At 31.9% G+C, this 20,133-nt stretch overlaps 8 protein-coding genes and 1 non-coding gene across 9 annotated transcripts; 5 read left to right on the top strand and 4 right to left on the bottom strand.

Annotated features, from left to right (window-relative positions):
• Window positions 1-222: 222 nt before the first annotated feature.
• On the top strand, window positions 223-1,263 carry COQ3 (hexaprenyldihydroxybenzoate methyltransferase; the record flags this gene model as incomplete). Its single annotated transcript, XM_046077287.1, has 1 exon — window positions 223-1,263. The coding sequence occupies one exon, from the start codon at window positions 223-225 to the stop codon at window positions 1,261-1,263; it is 1,041 nt and encodes a 346-aa protein (XP_045935029.1).
• Window positions 1,264-1,359: 96 nt separating this feature from the next.
• Window positions 1,360-2,070, bottom strand: VPS60 (Vps60p; the record flags this gene model as incomplete). Its single annotated transcript, XM_046077286.1, has 1 exon — window positions 1,360-2,070. One exon carries the CDS (start codon window positions 2,068-2,070, stop codon window positions 1,360-1,362), a length of 711 nt encoding a protein of 236 aa, XP_045935028.1.
• Window positions 2,071-2,617: 547 nt separating this feature from the next.
• ITR1 (myo-inositol transporter ITR1) lies at window positions 2,618-4,549 on the top strand (the record flags this gene model as incomplete). Its single annotated transcript, XM_046077285.1, has 1 exon — window positions 2,618-4,549. The coding sequence occupies one exon, from the start codon at window positions 2,618-2,620 to the stop codon at window positions 4,547-4,549; it is 1,932 nt and encodes a 643-aa protein (XP_045935027.1).
• A 769-nt stretch (window positions 4,550-5,318) lies between these two features.
• PUF6 (Puf6p) lies at window positions 5,319-7,262 on the top strand (the record flags this gene model as incomplete). The annotated part of the gene is made up of 1 exon (XM_046077284.1): window positions 5,319-7,262. The coding sequence occupies one exon, from the start codon at window positions 5,319-5,321 to the stop codon at window positions 7,260-7,262; it is 1,944 nt and encodes a 647-aa protein (XP_045935026.1).
• Window positions 7,263-7,623: 361 nt separating this feature from the next.
• Window positions 7,624-10,506, top strand: VPS3 (CORVET complex subunit VPS3; the record flags this gene model as incomplete). The annotated part of the gene is made up of 1 exon (XM_046077283.1): window positions 7,624-10,506. The coding sequence occupies one exon, from the start codon at window positions 7,624-7,626 to the stop codon at window positions 10,504-10,506; it is 2,883 nt and encodes a 960-aa protein (XP_045935025.1).
• Window positions 10,507-10,673: 167 nt separating this feature from the next.
• On the bottom strand, window positions 10,674-11,804 carry RSM28 (mitochondrial 37S ribosomal protein mS46 RSM28; the record flags this gene model as incomplete). The annotated part of the gene is made up of 1 exon (XM_046077282.1): window positions 10,674-11,804. One exon carries the CDS (start codon window positions 11,802-11,804, stop codon window positions 10,674-10,676), a length of 1,131 nt encoding a protein of 376 aa, XP_045935024.1.
• A 376-nt stretch (window positions 11,805-12,180) lies between these two features.
• SCDLUD_002566 lies at window positions 12,181-12,263 on the top strand. The gene has a single exon. It is a non-coding gene; the product is annotated as a tRNA-Leu (tRNA).
• Window positions 12,264-12,466: 203 nt separating this feature from the next.
• SNQ2 (ATP-binding cassette transporter SNQ2) lies at window positions 12,467-17,134 on the bottom strand (the record flags this gene model as incomplete). The annotated part of the gene is made up of 1 exon (XM_046077281.1): window positions 12,467-17,134. One exon carries the CDS (start codon window positions 17,132-17,134, stop codon window positions 12,467-12,469), a length of 4,668 nt encoding a protein of 1,555 aa, XP_045935023.1.
• A 2,389-nt stretch (window positions 17,135-19,523) lies between these two features.
• ATP16 (F1F0 ATP synthase subunit delta) lies at window positions 19,524-20,003 on the bottom strand (the record flags this gene model as incomplete). The annotated part of the gene is made up of 1 exon (XM_046077280.1): window positions 19,524-20,003. The coding sequence occupies one exon, from the start codon at window positions 20,001-20,003 to the stop codon at window positions 19,524-19,526; it is 480 nt and encodes a 159-aa protein (XP_045935022.1).
• Window positions 20,004-20,133: the final 130 nt, after the last annotated feature.

Below are 20,133 nucleotides of genomic sequence, written 5' to 3'. Positions count from 1 at the left end.
TTTGTTATGGTATTTCATTTCCTTTATTGTTTTTTTTTTTTTTTCTTCCTTTTTAAATACAAAAGATATAATCAGGTGGTTTCTCTTGAAATTTAACATCACTTTGTTGATAAAGAAAAACATAAACCAGATACAAAGGTATTGCCATTTGATCAATCAATAAGCATTTAGGACAAAGTAAAGCTTTTTTGTTTCTTATTTCCTGTGTATTATAAAAACATAATGTTTAAACGATCCTTTTCTTTGACAAGAATCCAACATATCAAGAGGTTGCAATCATCATCATCATCTGTACCAAAGTATTCTACTTCATTTTTGAACAGTAATGTTAGTAAAACAACTGCAAGACGCAGCACATCTTTTTTAAACGGCCATCCTGCAGCTATTGATACCAGCAATAAGGTAAATCCAGACGAAAAAAGTCATTTTGAAACTTTGGCACCAACATGGTGGGATTCAAAAGGGTCACAAAGAATATTACATTTGATGAATTTAGCCAGAATGGACTTTATTAATGAAATTTTACGTAATTATAAAGTTCAATTGAATGCTAATAATAGCAATGGTTCCAAGAATGATATCGATACAGATTTATATATACCTCGATTCACCACGTCAGTTTTTCCCACAGAGATTAAGAAAAATATTGAAAATGAACTAAATGCAGCGATTTATAAAGAACTACAGAAGTCAGAATTGACTGTGTTAGATGTAGGCTGCGGTGGTGGTTTGTTATGCGAAAGTCTGGCTAGATTACCATTTATTAAAAAAATTGATGGGATTGATATGACACCAGCCGTTATTAATATAGCCAAGCAACACCAATCATTAGATCCGGTGTTAGCTGAGAAATTAACCTATGCAGTCAGATCCATAGATGAACAAAAGGGACAATACGATATTGTTACTATGTTTGAAATGTTGGAACATGTTGACGATCCAAAGGAGATTTTGATTAGCGGTTGGGAACATGTTAAATCAAACGGTGGTATTTTATTTTTAAGTACAATAAACAGAGATTTAATATCTTGGTTTACCACAATTTTCATGGGAGAGTATGTTTTGAAAGTGGTTCCACTTGGTACACATCACTTGTCCAAATATATTAATTCTAGAGAAATCATTGCTTGGTTTAAAGAAATGTATCCGCTGTCTCATGAAGTTTTACAGGTTAAAGGAACCATGTATATACCTGGTAAAGGCTGGGTAAACCATGATTGCTCTAATGTAGGTAATTATTTAATGGCTATACAAAAGAAATGATCAAAAAGAAAAAGATGGAGAGGAGAAATAATATATATATATATTTTTATTTAATATTAAAATTAAAATAAAATTTTCAAATTATATATAGCTCTTTCAAACAGCTTCCTTTTTAGCACCCTCCTCTGTTTTTTGTAATTCGCCACCATCTTCATCTATAAAATCAGGAACATTATTACTCAAGTAACTAGGAACAGTTGTGTTAGGAATAGAAACATTGGTATCACTTAGTATACCATCAACAGTACCATAAATGCCTAGAGTATCATCTTCGTCCATCAAAGCGTCTAGTTCTGCATCTAGTTCACCTTCAGAAACAGCATTAGGATCTTCATATTGATTTGAAGCAAGTACATTTTGTAACTCATTACCTTGTTCAATTAGATCCATCATTTCGTCCTGCATATCTTGTATTTTATCAATGTTGATTTTCCCATACTGTTTTTGTAAAACTTTATTGGTTTTTTGTAACGCATCGACGGTTAACATTGTATTCACTAAATTGTCACTGGTCATTTGTGCTTGAGACATTGACCAAATTTGGGAATCCAGCTGGTCTCTCATTTTTTCCAATTGTTTCCTTTTATTTAATAGTTTCATTGCTCTCGATCTTAAAGCTGAGTTTGTTTTTTGCTGTTTTAATCTTTTGTTTATGGTTTGTAATTCAATAGTCACTTGCTGTATCTGAGTATCCAATGTGGATATTTTTGATTCTAAGCCACTCTGTGCATTTGATAAGGATTGATTTGATTGTTTTAAAAGTTCTTCTTGGGTTTTCTTGTTTCCAGTACCAAATAATCTATTCATTTCCGAGTTTGTTTTATTGGATGAAGGGGGGGGGGGGGGGGTAATAAATCTTTTAGTGTGAATTAGTGTATCTTTTACATTTGCTTGTATTGCTCACAGACTGACAATTAAATATTGAATTAAAATTTTATCAATTTTGTTTTATTTCTTTTAACGAAAGAGGGGCGAAGAAAGGTGTGGGTGTACATACCTCCAATACGCAGCTACGCTCTAAAAAGGAAAAATAAGAGCAATTCGCCGAAAAAAAGAAAAATAAAAATAAAAAATTAAAGAGAAAAAAAGAAAAAAGAAAATATTTATATAAATAGCAGAATAAATTTCGCCGAAATTAAAATTAAATTCATTTACAAAATCTCTTTTTTTTTTTTTTCCCTCTTTTTTTCTTCTTTTTTTTCTTTCCTTTCCTAACTTTCCAGAAATTTCTTTATCATTTGTTTATTAAAGAGAAAACAAAATAGAAAATAAAACAAAAAAATAAAAAAAAAAAAAAAAAAAGAGGAAACACAATACCAAAGGCAACCATTAAAAAAAAAAATAGTGTGATACAATGGTCCATAGGAACAATAATAATTCCAAGTCTAACTTGGGTAATACTACAAGCTCATTAATGGAAACTGAGCCCTACGAATTGCATGATCGTGCTTCTTCTGCAAAACAAGATTTATATGAATATACAGGTAAGAATAATAAAAAGGGTGACAATACATTTGAAGTAACGCAATATGAAGACGAGGATAATGATACCAATGGATTTATAGATAATAGCGAGGAAGCCAACGACAGTGATAATGCTGTTAATAACACTGGTCTTGAGACTAGCAACAATGATAACACTGAAGGTATGCAAATTCACCCGTTGAATGATGAAGATGATACATCCGTTATAATAACATTCAATCAAAAAATGTCCCCCTTTGTCTTGGTCTTGACTTTTGTTGCCTCCATCTCTGGTTTCATGTTTGGTTATGATACAGGTTATATTTCCACTGCCTTGATTTCTGTTGGTACGGATTTAAGTCACAAGTCTTTGACTTATGGTAATAAAGAAATCATCACTGCAGCTACCTCGCTAGGTGCATTGATCACTTCAACAATTGCTGGGTTGAGCGCTGATTATTTCGGAAGAAGACCATGTTTGATGTTTTCCAATTTATTATTCCTTATCGGTGCCATATTACAGGTCACATCCTTTTATTTCTGGCAAATGGTTGTCGGTAGATTTATCATGGGGTTTGGTGTTGGATTTGGTTCATTGATTGCACCCTTGTTTATTAGCGAGATTGCGCCTAAACATATTAGAGGTCGTTTAACTGTTATTAATTCTTTGTGTTTAACAGGTGGCCAGTTAGTCGCATATGCTATTGGTGCTGGTTTGAGTAAAGTTCACAACGGGTGGAGAGGTTTAGTTGGTATCAGTATGTTTCCATCCTTAGTTCAATTAGTTATGTTTATCTTTTTACCAGATACACCACGTTATTACGTTATGATTGGTAATTTAGCCAAAGCCAGGGAAGTCTTAAAGAAAAGTTACGTCGATGCTTCTGAAGACATTATCAATGAGAAAATCAAAGAATTAGTTGAGTTGAACAAATCCATTCCTGGTAAAAACATTTTGCAGAAAGGTTGGAATACAGTTAAAGAGTTGCACACGGTCCCATCTAATTTTAGAGCATTAATCATTGGTTGTGCTTTGCAAGGGATGCAACAGTTTACTGGTTGGAATGCCTTGATGTATTTCAGTGGTACAATTTTTGAAAGTGTTGGTTTCAAAGATAGTGCTTCTGTCTCAATTATCATTGCTGCCACCAATTTTGTGTTTACTACAATTGCTTTTTTCGTTATTGATCGTGTCGGGCGTAGATTTATCTTGTTGCTGGGTATGCCGTTTATGATTACTTTTTTGGTTATCAATGCCATTGGTTTCCATTTCCTTAATATGAAATTTGTGGGCAATGATGTTATCGTGGAAAATGGTGGGTTTTCTGCATGGAGGATTGTGATTATTGTTATGATGGTTGCTTTTGCAGCATCATACGCTATAGGTATTGGTACTGTTCCATGGCAACAAAGTGAGTTGTTTCCACAAGCTGTTAGAGGTGTTGGTACTTCCTACTGTACAGCCACTAATTGGGCTGGGTCTTTAATTATTTCGTCCACATTTTTGACTATGTTGAAGACTATTACTCCAACCGGGACTTTTGCTCTTTTTGCTGCATTTTCTACGGTTTCATTAATTGGTGTTTATTTCTGTTATCCTGAATTAAGTGGATTAGAATTAGAAGAGGTTCAATTGGTATTAACTGGCGGGTTCCAAATCAAAGCATCTACACAATTGGCAAAGAGAAGAAAAAGAGAGCATGCCGATATGGTGGCCAGACACCAACGTGAATTGGAGAATGGTATCGGTGATGACCCTGATGGAAATGTTTGGGTTACTAAAGAAAAACCAACCGATGAAATTATTGAGTCAAATATATAGTATTATTAATATTTTTCAAGCATTTAAACAATTAATGGTTTAACTGGTAACTTTGTTTTTTTTTTTTTTTTTTTTTTTTTTTTGTATATATATATATGTGTGTTTTTTTGTGATTTTCATTTTCTATATTATATTGTTTATTTATTCAATTTTGCGATACACTAAGTAATAGTAACTATATACTTGGGCTTTTTAAAGAAAAAAATTATTTAATTATTTTACTGACATTTGTAAATATTTTAACTCAAAAGGATATACTTGGTGACCAAGAGAATTCTTTTCTTCAACTATATATTTATAGGTGCTGGTGAACTTTTTGATACCATGATAATGTTTTTTGTTGTAGAATCCCAAACCACATTTTCATATAGCAAACTAAGAATATTTTTATTATTGTATGCTTTACTGAAGCAAAGCCCGCTGCTTGTAATTTAAAAGTCGGGTTTTTAAATAAAAACGTTCTGTTTTGTACGAGAGTCCGAAATTGGACTTCTTTTGCAAAAAAAAAAAAAAAAAAAAAAAAAAAAAAAGAAACGTTAACAAAGCTTTAACAAGTTTTTCTTATTATGTTCAATTGTTCCCGAGAACTTTTCTTTTCTTTTTTATTTATTTATTTGTTTATTTATTTATTTATATGGTTAAAAAAATTTTAATTCACTGGATGAGGATCATTATTCAAACCTAGCAATTTTATCAAGTTAACCCAACCTAAGGAGAAAATAATAATAATAATAATAAAGATAAAAAAAAAAGAAATATTTCCAAAGATATGACTGCTACTATCAAGAAAAATTTAAAAAAACGTTCTGCCAATAATAAAGATTCAGGTAAAATTGTTAAAAAGGCCAAAAACATTTCTGTTGATTCTTCTGCTGAAGAAGAAGAGGAAGAAGAAAGTTCTAGTGACGATGATTTGGACAACATTGTTTCAACCGACAGTGAAGATGAATTAGATGATACAAATCAGAAAGGAAAAAACACTAACCATGATGAAGCTGAAAACACAAGAGAAGATGGGTCATCAAGTCTTTCATCGTCTTCGCATAGCGAGCAAAAGAAATTATTGAAAGAAAGAAAATTAAAACGTTCGGGTGGTGAATATATCGCAGAAATTAAATCCTTATGGGAAAGATTACGTGTTAAAAATCCACCAATGCCTAAGAACGTTCGTGAAAAATTATCTAACCAAGTTTGGGAACTTTCTAAAGATTGTATCAGTGATTTGGTTATGAAGCATGATGCCTCTCGTATTGTTCAAACTTTGGTCAAATATTCAACTAAAGATAGACGCGAAAAGATCGTTGAATCATTAAGGGGGAAATATTACGTATTGGCCACATCATCATACGGCAAATATCTATTGGTTAAATTGCTACATTACGGTTCTAAGAACTCCAGACAAATAATTATCGATGAATTGCATGGCTCGTTGAGAAAGCTAATGAGACATCGTGAAGGTGCCTATGTTATTGAGGATTTATATGTTTTGTATGCCTCTCAGGAACAAAGACAGCAAATGATTAAAGAATTCTGGGGCTCGGAATACGCGATTTTCAAAGATTCGCACAAGAGCCTAACAATTGAAGATGCCTGCAGCTCAAGTTTAGAGAAGAGAAATATTATTGCCAAGAATCTAGTTGGTACCATTACTGCTTCTGTGGAAAAGGGCTCTGCTGGGTTTCAGATATTACACGCTGCTATGAGAGAATACGTAAAGATCGCCAATGATAAAGAAATTTCCGAATTTATTGAGTTATTAAGCGAACATTTTGCAGAATTGGTTCATACCCCAGAAGGCAGTGATGTTGCTTGTACTTTGATAGCCAAAGCTACTGCAAAGGAGAGGAAAGGGATTTTAAAAAATTTAAAAGATCACGCTGAAAAGCTAATCCAAAATGAACATGGTAACATTGTTTTTATTACTATATTAATGTGTGTTGATGATACTGTTTTGACATTCAAAACCTTCCAAAAAACCGTTGCGGATAAATTACAAGAATTTATAGTGGAAAAGTATGCAAGAAGACCATTTTTGTATATACTATTGGGTATTGATGGTAAATATTTTTCGCCAATCGTTAAGAAGGACTTGGATAAATATATTGAATTTTCTAAAAAGACTTCTAAGAAGCCTTTTGAACAAAGAAGATCTGAATTACTAAGCAAATTTGCTCCAATTTACTTAAATGTTGTATCTAAATATTATAAAGAGATTTTATCTGAAAGTATGGGGTCTCAATTTGTTAGTGACATGTTAGTGAACGATGCATATTATGAACATTTGACTTCATCAGATGAGAAAAATGCCAAATTATTTTCCAAGTTATTGGATACTATAATTGTCTATTTTAAAGGTGATATTTCTGAAAAAGATCATCCTATTAACAATCCGTTTTCTGGTAGATTATTAAAATCTTTAATCCAAGGTGGTAAATGGAATAATAAAGAGAAAAAATTAATACAGTTAAGTAAAGTACAAGGATTGGGTTCTACCTTTGCTATTAAATTTTATGAAGATATTATAGATTCTAGTAATTTGCTAGAATGGTGTAATAATCCAAATGGTTCTTTTACCGTTGTTGCTATATATGAATGTTTGAAAAATCATAAACATGGACATTTTTTGAAAGATTTAAAAAAAATCAAAAAGGATATTAATACTGATGATGATAGTAACAAAGGTGCTCAATTATTATTAAAGCTATTGAAATGAATAAATAAATTGTATATTATCATTATTGTTTAATAATTCTTTTACCTTTTCTTTTTTTTTTTTACTTTATACCTACTTATCCATCCATATGTGTATATATATATGTATATATATATATTAAGTTTTAAATTGCTTTCATATAAAAATATTGCTGGACCTTCAGTAAATATTATATATACCGAAGCAAATAAAAAATAAAAAAATAAAAAAAAATAAAAAAAAAAATAAAAATAAAAAAAAAATCTTTTTACACTATTACTATCGTTCTGTTAATAGAAGCACACTAATTAACAAAATGAAGAATACATTTTAATTATTAGCAAACACAGTCCCTAAAAGTGCAGTAAAACTTCACATAGCTATGAAGGATGAATGCAAATTTTCAATATATCAATTATCCACATTAATTGATGACTTACCCATATATGAATACACTGCCATTGATTTATTTGACAACCATATATTTTTAGGAACGGCTACTGGTGAATTATTACACTATTTTGAGATACAACCATCCAACTATTTATTAGTTTCAAATACAAAATATTTAGAAGAAGAAGAAGAACAAGGAAAAGAACAAGAAAATGAATCTTCTAGCAATACACCAATCATTAAAATAAAAGTTATGCCACTAATCGAAAGAGCATGGGTTTTAAATGGAAATGGCCAATTGAAACTTTATATTCTACCTGAATTTGCACCAGTACCTAATACTGAGGTTTTAAAAAATGTTAATGATATTTCAATCTATAAGAATACTTTCCATATGTATAAAACATTAATTTTGGCCAAAAATAGTGTTTCGGAAGAAAGTTATTACAAATTAATTGAATGTGTAGTGGACAAGAGGTCAATGCGCTTGACAGATTTTGAAATTAGACTTGGACATGCTAGTAACAATAATACGAACCCGATGATTAAAAATTTTATTTTACAGAAAAACACTTTATTGACTGTTACTAAGAATAACTATGTTATCCTAGAGCTTTCACTGGGTAAGGAAAACAATAAAATAATTAAAAAAATGCCATTATTCAAAGTTTTTGAGGGGAACACAGATAATGGTAAGGATGCGGATGACGTTTGTTCTAATAAACATATCCTAACATCATTTAGTAGTTCCGAGTTTTTAGTTGCTTGTGGATCTACACTAGAAGATTCAGCAATGGCACTAATAATTGACAACCAGGGAAATATCACTAAAGGCACCATTGTTTTAGAGTCTGGGTACCCAAACGAAATGTTAGTTGACGATTCACAGTCATTTGTAATAGCAAATTACCAGAGTGAAAAAAATTTAGAAATATATGATATGAATATAGGGTGGGGTCAACCAAAACTTGTACAGACTATAAGTTTCGATAAGGAAACAGCACGGGATAATAAAGTCAAACTATTTAAATCTTCACATCAAACGTTCAACGATACTGATAGCAAAAATAACAATAATAAGAAACTTGCCACTGAAAGATTAAGGTTGGTCCCCATAAATTTAAGCTCCAACAATACGGTGAATAAAATCAGAATAGACCAAGAAAAAATATATATAGAACAAAACTATGAAAATGTTTCCAATATTCTAGTTTATGGTAAAGGTAAAATAGATGTTCTTTATAAAACCTCCATGGTGCTAGAATACAACGATTATGATGAGGAGCTACTTTATAAATTAGAGAATATTTTGGCAAGCAAATATGCAAAAACAACAAAGTTTTATAAAATACAGTTAGGCTATTTGCAAACTCTATATTTGTTGTTACTTTTGTTACATAAGGAAAAAATCGATTTAGAAGTTCAAAAAGAGTGGATTGCATATAGTGGGAAAGTAGATTTACGTATTTTCTTTTATATATTAGGTTTCAAGATTTATGGTGACTTGTGGGTCTACAACGGGTTGACAGATATTATAGAGAAATTGAAGATTTTAAAGCTTATTCACAAAATCCCGGATGTTATAACTTTATTTGGCAACTTTGCATCGAACACTTTGAGTTGTGAGTTTTCTAAAGATATAAAAGATGTATCAAATGTTATTAAGACTGTAAACATTGCATATTTAAAAGTTTATTTGGGAAATAGCGGCAGCCCTGCCTACTCACCTGAGATGGTGTTAGACAATTTAAATTTAGAAATTTCTTCGCAAGAAATAATAGATTTCCTAGAAAATTATTCTGATGAAAATGAGAGTAAAAATATTATCATCACTAGTGTCTTCCTGAGGACTAAGCAGTATGGAAAATACTTGGCTTTTTTGAAAACTATAAATGATTCCGAGTCTATCTTTAGTTTTTTGTCACAAAATTGGGAATTGTTTTCTGACCTCGATCTAAAAATTGATTATTTAATATTTGCCATTGAACATACTAAAATGAATGATAATGGTGACAACCCACTTTTGAAAGCAACAGTTAATTTGATTGAAACCCAAAATCTTAGTTTGAAGGATGTTATAAGGAAAATAAATAATAACGAGATTAAAGTTAGTTTAATTGAAAGTCAAATTTCCAAAAATATTCAAGAAACAGACAGGCAATTCTTAATGAACTATTATATTGAAAGGTTAAGTACGTTGCTTTTTGCTAGCTCTGATAAATCATGCATGTTGTTTATTCAAAAGTACCAAGAAAGTTATCTTAATAATCCAGAGTTTGAAAAACCAAACTTTAGCAAATATATGCTTTCAAGGCTTGAAATCACAGGTAATGAGGATGACATAGTAAAAAACTTTTTGAAACTACACGAAAAATTATGTAAGTTGATGGATCAAGATAAAGAAATTTTGTACCCTATTTTAATTAATAAATTTCAAGATTTAACACCCATACTATTTTTATTCATTACTGACAATGATGATAGGGTCAAATATTTAAAGGATAAAAGCTTAATATTAAATACTCTGTTATCATTGAATGATTTCGAAACGATCAACCGATATTGGATTAACAAAGAAACTATACTAGTTATTTTAGATCACTATTTAAAGTTATCTTCGTCTTTATCATGGACACGTAGCGTCACACAAAAATTCATAGAAAAGAATATCGCTAGATTTAAAGATTTAACGCTAATTTATGAAATTTTATTGAAAATCCCTGAAAATTACCAAATGAATACGATTGCCTCTATCTTATATTACAGTTTCTCTCAGTTGAACTTTCAATTAGAACATTCAGAGTTGCAAAAACGATTGGTGAAAAAGCAACTAATAGATAAAAAAGAATTAAATAAGAAATTAAGAAAATAGCGTAGAATACAGTGATAGCGGGATATAAGAGCAAAAAAAAAAAAAAAAAAAAAAAAAGGAAAAAAAATATTATTTAGTGTTTGAAACATGTTGAATACAAAAACTTTATGTACATGAAATATATATGTGTAATATGGGTTTATTCAAATGATAATAACGGTAATAGATTATTTCTTTAGTTCTGCAATTGGTGCTAAACCAGAACAAACTTTATAAATCAATTCTTTTTTCACTAAATCACCACCACATAAATTTCCCCTTTCTAAACTTAACCTGACAGTTTCGCTATTCTTAAGCAAATCCTTTCTTTTTTGTTCATTCTTAGTGATCTTAGCAAAAGTGTCAATGGTGTTTGGATGTAGCCGAGAATACCTACCCTTGACAATAGCATCAAATGCAGCTTTATTTTGCTCAATAACAATGTTTCTGGTATATCTTTCTTTTATCAATCTTAAACCAGCATTGCTCTCATAATCACCGTAAGTGGTGCTATCTGGAATCAAAGATTTGTTAATAATTGTGTCTTTATCGATTTGCAAACCGTAGTTTATTGGTTTGTTCATGGGAAATCCACTTTCTGCAGCGATTTTTAAAGCATATTGAACGGAGGCAGTTTTAGGGCTGGCAATAATATTAGGAGAATATTTTAATAAGGAGAGTGGAGTAACTTCAGTTGGAACATACTGAGCAACATTAACATTTTGATGCTGGGAAATGTTAACATTAGCAGCATGTTGTTTTCTTGCGGCTTGGTCTGAGTTGAAAACCCTTCTTTGGCCATTGTTGTTTCTTCTAGGGGTTCTCACCCTTTGCGATTGAGAAGAGAACTTAGTATTTCTTCTTGGTTGTTGTTTTTGTTGTTGTTTTGGTTGTTCAGCAGTTAAATCCATAGCAGATAAACTTTCAGCAATATCTTTGTCAGAAAGTTCACTGATAATTTTCTTACCCACCTGTTGTTGCTTAGCAATAAAATTGGTGTTAACAGTTGGAGTAACTCTTGGCGAAACTTTAGAAGTATCTCTTCTGGGCCTTCTTTCATCAATATTATTGCTATTCCCATTATAGTTGTTGTTTCTGGATCTGTTTCTATTCTGAGTGCTAGCCTTTTTTTCATTGGATCTTTTTTCGTTATTTTTGATGTTATTAAATCTCTTTGTCTTATCAGCAGCCTTTTGAGAAGTGGTAACTTTAATACGTTCTAGTAAATTGGAAATAAAGTCCTGGGAAATGGGTTCATTTGAGGAAGAAGCCGCTCTGACATTATTCAATACAGTCTTTTTTAGTGTTGATCTGAGCATATTGTTATAATTAAGAATTTTTTTTCTTTTTTTTTTTTTTTTTTTAGTTAAAAACTTTTTGTTCTTGTGATTGTTTGTTTAGAATCGCTAATTGCTAGTTGATTAACTGATTTGAATGATTAATGTTGGTAAAACTAATAAAATATGTAAGAGGGGATTTGGTAATGTGTTCTTACTAAAATCAAAACCAAAAAAAAATTTAAAATTAAAATAGCACTTTCTGTTGTTATTTCAGTCACTTAATTCTTGAACAAAAAAAAAAAAAAAGAGGAAAAGAAAAAAAAAAAAATTTTTTTGTCGGCAATTTAATATGTATAAAATATTGTAATCTTTTATCTTTTGTTAGCATACTTACATGAAAGTAATTCCAATAATTGGAGGGTTGGCCGAGTGGTCTAAGGCGGCAGACTTAAGATCTGTTGGACGGTGTCCGCGCGAGTTCGAACCTCGCATCCTTCATTATTTTTTTCTTTCTCTCTCTCTTTCTCTCTCCCTTTCTCTCTCCCTTTCTCTCTCTCTTTCTCTCTCTCTTTCTCTCTCACCACACTAACAGTTTATGCGACAGATTTTACTATTTATCAAAAAATAATTAAAATTATATAAACAGATATTAAACTATAATAACAAAACTTGCTTTACTAGAAAACATTATCCTATAGAAATCAATCACCATCATCATTCTTGTTTTTCTTAAATTTAGAAACCAACTTCTTAATCAAGCCGATTGGATAACCTAAAACATTGATATGTCTAACATGTAACCAATAATACAGAAACGCCATTGCTATTAAGTTAAAACCAATGTAAACCCAGAAAAACCCAAAGTTTCTCCAAATATAGCCATATGAAGAACTTATTCCATGCAAGTATTGATCACCAACAGTATATCTACAATAACCACAATTGGTAGTAGCATTTGAATCAACTATATAACCAGTGTTTCCAGCCTGGAAAAAATCAGCCATATACTGGCCGCATGTTTGTCCTGGAGGAGGGTTGAAAAATGATAGCTCCTTCTCCTTACAAACAACTTTTTTATTGTGTAACAATAGGCCAACAAAATTCTGAACAAAATAAGTATAAGGAGAAACTTTCCACATAAAAGTCCAGAAACCAGGCATCAATGATTTGGGTTGTGTCACACCACAGAAGGAAATTAACAAAGACAAAATCAACCCCATGATAACATTGGCTGATGGCAAATTAGGTGACATGTACAAAACACACAAACCCAAACCAACAAAATATAATTGGAAAACAATCGAATAATTCAAATAATATACCCCGGATATAGAGGCTTTGAATTCATCTTTCAATGGAAAATAAAAGGAAACAAAAAAAATGGTGGAAAAAACTAGATGGTAAGGTAGCTCCGATAAATATTGAGTATAAATCATCAAACTCCAATGAAACATGTTGCTCTTAGATTCCCTAGCTTCATACAAATTTCTGGAACTAATAGCACGTGCTTGTATTTGATTCATTAATGGCGCACTAATAATAATGGACATAAAAGCAGCAAACATGGAGTTTTGCAAACCGACATAGCTTGAGCCTGTGTGGAAAAAGGTAAACCCAATGTATAGACCACCAATGGTCATTAACATTAGCTTAGACATAATGTACGACAAATTTCTCCACAAAGTTGTAGCAGACCTGATGTAAACATACCGAAATTGATACAAATAAGAAGTGGCATACTTTCTTGGTTTTTCGTGCGATTCTTCCTCTTGTTCATCAAATAACTCGTTAATTAATTGATCAATCTCCTGTTTTGTTCTAGCGCAGTTGGGTGAGTTCAGCCAAGTTTCATGCCAGTCTCTATCAGCAGTAGCGGTGGCACCAGCACCAATGGCCTCTAAAACATACTCTGCCGGATTCTCAGATTTTTCGCACTTTCTGGCCCCATTGCTCTCAAAATATTCCAACACAGTTTCAGAGTTTGCACCGATATCACCAAAATACACTGTTTGGCCACCCTTTTTTAAAAGTAATAATCTATCAAACTGTTCAAACAAGGTAGCACTAGGTTGATGAATGGTACACAAAATAGATTGGCCAGCAGCAGCTAGTTTCTTTAATAATTGGACAATAGCCCAGGAGGATTGCGAATCCAAACCAGATGTAGGTTCGTCTAAAAATAATAATAGAGATGGCTTAGCTACCAATTCAACACCGATAGACAATTTTTTTCTTTGTTCAACATTTAAGCCAAAGCCAGCAACACCAACAATGGCCTCAGCATATTCAGTCATATCTAAAACTTTGATGATTTTTTCTGCATAGGCCAATTTCTCAGAATCTGGAACGCTTTCTGGTCTTCTTAATCTAGCAGAAAATTGCAAAGACTCACGAACAGTCATTTCACCAATATGAATATCCTGTTGCTGGACGTATCCAGTTTTCCTTTCAAAACTATCATCAATTGGTTTACCGTTAACAAGCATATCTCCGGTAATTGTACCAACATTTCTCTGCGCCAAGGTGTTCAATAAGGTGGTTTTACCAGCACCAGATTCGCCCATTAAAGCAGTCAAGGTGCCCGGTTTACAATAACCCGAAACAGCGTCCAACAACTTTCTTTCTGTTCCCTTGTATGGAATGGTGAAACAAACATTTCTCCAAATAAACATCCCTTCACTTCTCAATCCAGCAAAAATATCATCATCTTCGTCATGATTGTCCGATGTAGTGGAGGAACTTGAATAAATTTGATTTTTGGAGTCACTAACGGTAACAGCGTCGTCTACATAATTTTCCTCGTCATTTTTATTTGAAATGTTTCTATGCTTAATTGCTTTCAGATTCTTAAAAACCAAAGCATCACCAGAGCCCTTGACGGGAGTTTTAAATTCAGTAAACAAACATTTCATAAACAAATAAAAACATAGAAAGCCGATAACAATACCAAAATTCCTCCATTCATGGGAATAACTGTATGTGTACTGTTGCTTTAAATAGTCATCACCTAATACCCAAGATTGTCCCTTTTTGGAACCAGTAAAGGCACACACTTTATATTGGCTATCAACATCCGCATAAGAACCGCCACTTGGTACTATGGTGCCACCACAATCCATCTTTCTGTTATGGAATTCAGCTAGTAACATACTTTCAAATGCGTACCTGATGGGCAAGGCATATGATATCCACTTAAACCATGGGTGCATAGAGGGGGGTTGAAGAGGATACGTAGAATATAGGGATATGGACAACATTAATAAGCCAGCTAGTGCATTGGCCTGTGGTAATGTATCCATTACTGAACAAACCCATTCGAATAGTGCGTTAATTGACTCAGCAACCAAACTTAAAAATAGGTAAATCAAAAAGAACCTATTGGCGCCAACAGTCAAACCACTCAAAAAATATAAAATAATAATAAAGCAAGTTAAGGATATCATTCTAAATGGGAAACCGGCGAAATATGATGCAAATGCTTCAGCAGCAGGATGGTACAACGTATAGATTTTGTGCTTCATTAAGATAGGCCTATTATCAAAACTCATGTTGGCCAAAGCCATCAAAGAATTATACAAGACAGCGAAATACAAAACACCCCCACGAGAAAATGCACCCGAAGTATCAGAGGGAGACATGTAAAATAACGAACCTTGAACTAAAGACTGAATAATTGCTGCAACAACGTTAGTAATAGTAAAAGCTTTATCACCAGCAATACGTTGGAAAGCACGGATTGTACATAACTGGATTTGTCTTAAAAATGAAGTGGTATACTTGGATCTTTTGGGACTATATTTGGATTTCTCAGCTGCTATACTTTTATTGTATAAGGATTTGGTTTCTTCAGCGTCAACTTTAGACTTGTATTCAGCAATATTTTTTAATAAATCCTTATACTCAGCTGAATTTGTCCAAGCGCTTTCAAATTCTTGGGCAGTAATTGGAATTCTATTTTTATCAAACCCTTTAACAAATTCATGGTAACCATTTGGATCGGTTAATGCAGTTAGGTACTCTGCTGAAGTTTGTCTTGAGGGGCGTACGTAACCCAATTTTTTAAAATAGCCACACGCGTCTTGAATTCTGCCAAAATATATCTGTCTACCATCGTATAAAATAGTAACCTTGTCAAAATGTTCATAAATGGCCTCACCGGCTTGATAAATGGTAACAAAATTGGTAGACTTCAACAAATTGGTTAAAATACGGATGCTTTTGACGTATTCCAATGCAGTGGACGAATCCAATCCCCTTGTGGCATTGTCCCAGCAATAAACAGTGCCTCTTGCAGCCAATGCTTCTGCAATAGAAACTCTCTTACGTTCACCTCCAGAAACACCTCTAACAAAATCATTACCAACTTTAGTATCTAAAACATGGCTTAAGCCAAAAACTCTGGCATAAATTTCTCTTAAAGCAACGTAATAATCTTCCTTGCTCACATGATCTTTTTTCATAGGAGTAACTCTAACTGCAGGTATCTTACACCTGATAGCAAAATCCAAAGTTTGCTTAACGGTCAAGTGTGGGAAATGGACATCCATTTCCGGATTATAAATGACATCACCCTGGTAATGTTTCATCATCTCCTTCTGCGAAATGTTATTATACAAAACATCGCCCTCCACATGGTGGTAGTCATGCAATTGGCCAGCTAAACTTTTCAAAAGCGTGGAACAACCAGCACCAGGTCTTCCTAGCACCAAACACATTTCACCAGACTCTACTAGAATATTCACGTTTTTAATAATCTTACGTAGTGGAGCTTTATGCTTGAAAGCTGATTTGTTGAATGGCATGGTAATTAAGGTGGTTAGCGTTGGTAATATGGAGGAAGACGAGTCTTTGCCAAATACAGTTAAGTTCTCGCTGACTATACTGGCATGTCTCATCCAAATGCCCTCTTCCTGAGAATTTGAAACAAACTGTTGCATTATTGAGTATAAATCAAAATCATTTTTGGCTAAATTAATTGGATCCCCCAACTGTGACATTTTGTGCGTAGACAATACACGTGATAAAGTATCCACTTTTGGTAATATATTTGATTTTAATATGGAACAGTTATCTTTTTTTTGGTTGTGTTTTTCGGAAAGGTCAATATTTGAATTGGTGTGAGATACAAAAGAAGCTGTTCTTTGAATACAAACACTTCGCATTTCATCATAGTTAGTGCCATTGTGGGTATTCTTATATTCTTCTAAACTTTCTGCAGTACTGTCACTAGATGGACTATGGATGCTACTCTCGTCTTGGTGATGTTGATGATTTATATCGGTTGTTTTTGAAGCAGTACCATTATTGTTTAAACCATCTGATGTGGTATTGTTATCGTTATTATTATTGTCGTTGTAATCAGTTATCATGATATATATATATATATGTATATATATATATTAGCTATCCTTTAATATTGTAGAGGAGAGAAGGGTATGGATTTTACTATTTGTAAATAATTTTCGCTCTTGTAGCCTTTTCCACTTTTTTATTGGTTGGATTGTTTTTGCTTTTGTTTTTTTTTTTTTTCAAACTAAAGCCGAATAATAAATATATTGATGTATTGAAGACGAATTGAAAGGAAGAGAGAGAGAGAGAGAGGAAAAGAAAAAAAAGAATGAAAGGATTAAAAGCAAAGGTTAAGGGTTGGGCTTATATATAAAGTTGTTAATAGTTTAGGTTTAACTGTATGGTAATTTTTTAATCATCGATTTTGATTTTTTTTTTTTTTTTTTGAAGGGGTGAAGGCCTTTTTTCCACCTGGATTACTATTACCTATTATTATTGTTATTATTGTGTAACATAGAGAAGAAGAAATTACACTTTAAAGCCACCGAAATACCGAAAAACAAAAAAAAAAGAAAAGGGCTTTTCGTGCGTGTACGTATTAGAACAATAATATTTTTTTGTGTGTTCACACAGAAATTATCGTAAAATAACAAAAGGATATGTGTTCTGTTAAAATCCATGGAAATAATAAACCACTAAGGAAAAGAAATGTAGTAGTTAATAATATTAATAATAATATTAATAATAATAATAATAATAATAATAATAATAAATTGTCGGTGTCTCGGTGGTTTTAAATTTTGGATACACAAGACATTTAGAGATGTATTAATAAGCAAAAAATAAATGTAATCACAGTGTAAGATAATACACTGCCTTACTATAAAAAATGGAAGGAAATAAGTACTAATATTACTCAATGTTTTATATACACGGAAATTAGTAAATAATGACAATAAATATAAAGGGGAGAGAAGAGAAGAGGAATAACAAAATAAATAAAAACTATTGGTTTTTTTTTATTTAACGTTATTTGACACTTCTACTCCCCAATCACCACATGTAACTGAAATCTTAGGTATTTCTAATAAACCCCCCTCCCAGCGTGAGTAATAAACTTTTTTCCAGTAAGGGAAAAACAAGGATTATTGATCCCCAAAAAAAAAAAAAAAAAAAAAAAAACTAGTAATTATAAAAGAGTATCTGTGTTATTTCTACGTTTGGTCCACAGAGAACCGATACCAATAGTTGTCAACTACTAGACATGTAAAGTTACTCTTTACTAACACAACTTGCAAAAGCTAATTATGAGCTATTATAGACTCAGTGGTGCCTCATTGAATCAACAATAACCGATAGCCATAAGGAGATATCATATAATTAATAATAAAACAAGAAGTTTAATTAATCCCAGGTAGAAAAGTATTAACACTCAATTCTATCGCTTGTTGAATAAGCTTTATAAAACGATAATTTAATATTTCGGTGAAACCAAAAAATTACCGTTACCTATTCGGAAAATCTGTAAATATATAAAGAAATAGTCATCAATCGTTCAAACCAAGAGGCTAATTCGTCAATAACTAATCTTTTTATATAAATTGGAATTATCTGTTTCAAGATATATGTAACAAGCTAAGTATTTATGGGCATAATTTGACGATAAATTTCAGCTTACAATTACAAACGAAAGAACCACAGGTAAAAACATACCTTCTCTATAGCGTAACTCTTCGGCACCAAGTTCGATTAAGCTAAACAAACTACACCGAAGATAATGCAATCAAAATTAACAACTCTGAGATACTATATATATGATTTACAACACCTATGGCAATTATTTTATTTAAAGAATATTGAAAATCTATCAAAGTGAAAATCTTTTGGTAAAATAAAAGGGTAATAAAGTAATATTTTCTTACAGGTAAATCTTTAAATAGGCGGTAAAATACTGTTGAAACAAGTAAATAAAAATATGATACATGCCTTGAATCGAGAAATCTAATTATGACGAAATTGGTACTTACATAACATATATACCTTGAATATTTAATATAAAACTAAAGCTAAAGAAAAAAAAAAAAAAAAAAAAAACATTAAGTATAATAGATAGATCGATTGAATTTGCATGTATATTTATTGATCCCACCTTGAATTTGAAGAAAGGAAAATTATACACCAAAGTATCATTACATATCTTTTTTTGAATTTTCGTTTTTATTATTATTATTATTTTTTTTTTTTTTTTTTTTTTTTTTTTCAATTCTAATTTTGATTTGATATATTTATTGTTAACAAAAAAATATAGATATTAAAAAAAAAAAAAAAAAAAAAAAAAGAAATAGCAGTACAGATCAAACTTCCAAAGCAATAAAAAAAAAATCATAACATAAAATAAAAATAAAATAAATCACGACTACAACCCTTCATCTTCCCTAATTTTTTTTTTTATTAATCCTTACACACTTATTATTTCAAAGCAGCTTCTAAAACTTCTAAGACTTCTAATTGAATATTAGCTTCAGCAGCTACTTTTTCATCAGAAGAGGAAATATTTTTTTTAGCTTCATCCTTTAAGGATCTAACAGCACTAGGATCGAATTGTTCTAGAGGGAAAGCTTCAGCGGCAGTAACGGTCAAAGTGGAATCTGGTTGAACGGAAGCAAACCCACCAGAAACAAAGTATTTCTTAGAAGTATTAGCATTTTCGAAAATTTCAACGACACCTGGAACCAATTGTTCAACAATTGGGACGTGGTTGGCCAAAACACCGATTTGGCCAGACTTGATAGGTAAGTTGGCTTGATAGATCTCCTTACGAGCAAATAAAGTGTCGTGTGGTAAAGCAAATTGTAATTTCAAAACATTGGAAGTAGCTGGGGCTTCTGTGGCATAAGTCCTGGCAATAGCCTTGGCAGTGTATTTGGTTAATAAATTCCTGGAAAACATTGTGCGTAGTTTTGAGGTTCTTGAGTGTGTCAGAATTTCACAGCGGCTGTTGGTAAAAGAAGGAAAGGTGAGGGAGTGGAGTAATAATAGTAATTAAAAAAGGAAGAAAATAACGAAAAAAAAAAGAAAA

The sequence above is a fragment of the Saccharomycodes ludwigii genome, chromosome III (genome assembly GCF_020623625.1).
Source record: "Saccharomycodes ludwigii strain NBRC 1722 chromosome III, whole genome shotgun sequence".
In the NCBI taxonomy this organism is placed as follows: domain Eukaryota; kingdom Fungi; phylum Ascomycota; class Saccharomycetes; order Saccharomycodales; family Saccharomycodaceae; genus Saccharomycodes; species Saccharomycodes ludwigii.
This window is presented reverse-complemented; position numbering and strand designations above follow the sequence as displayed.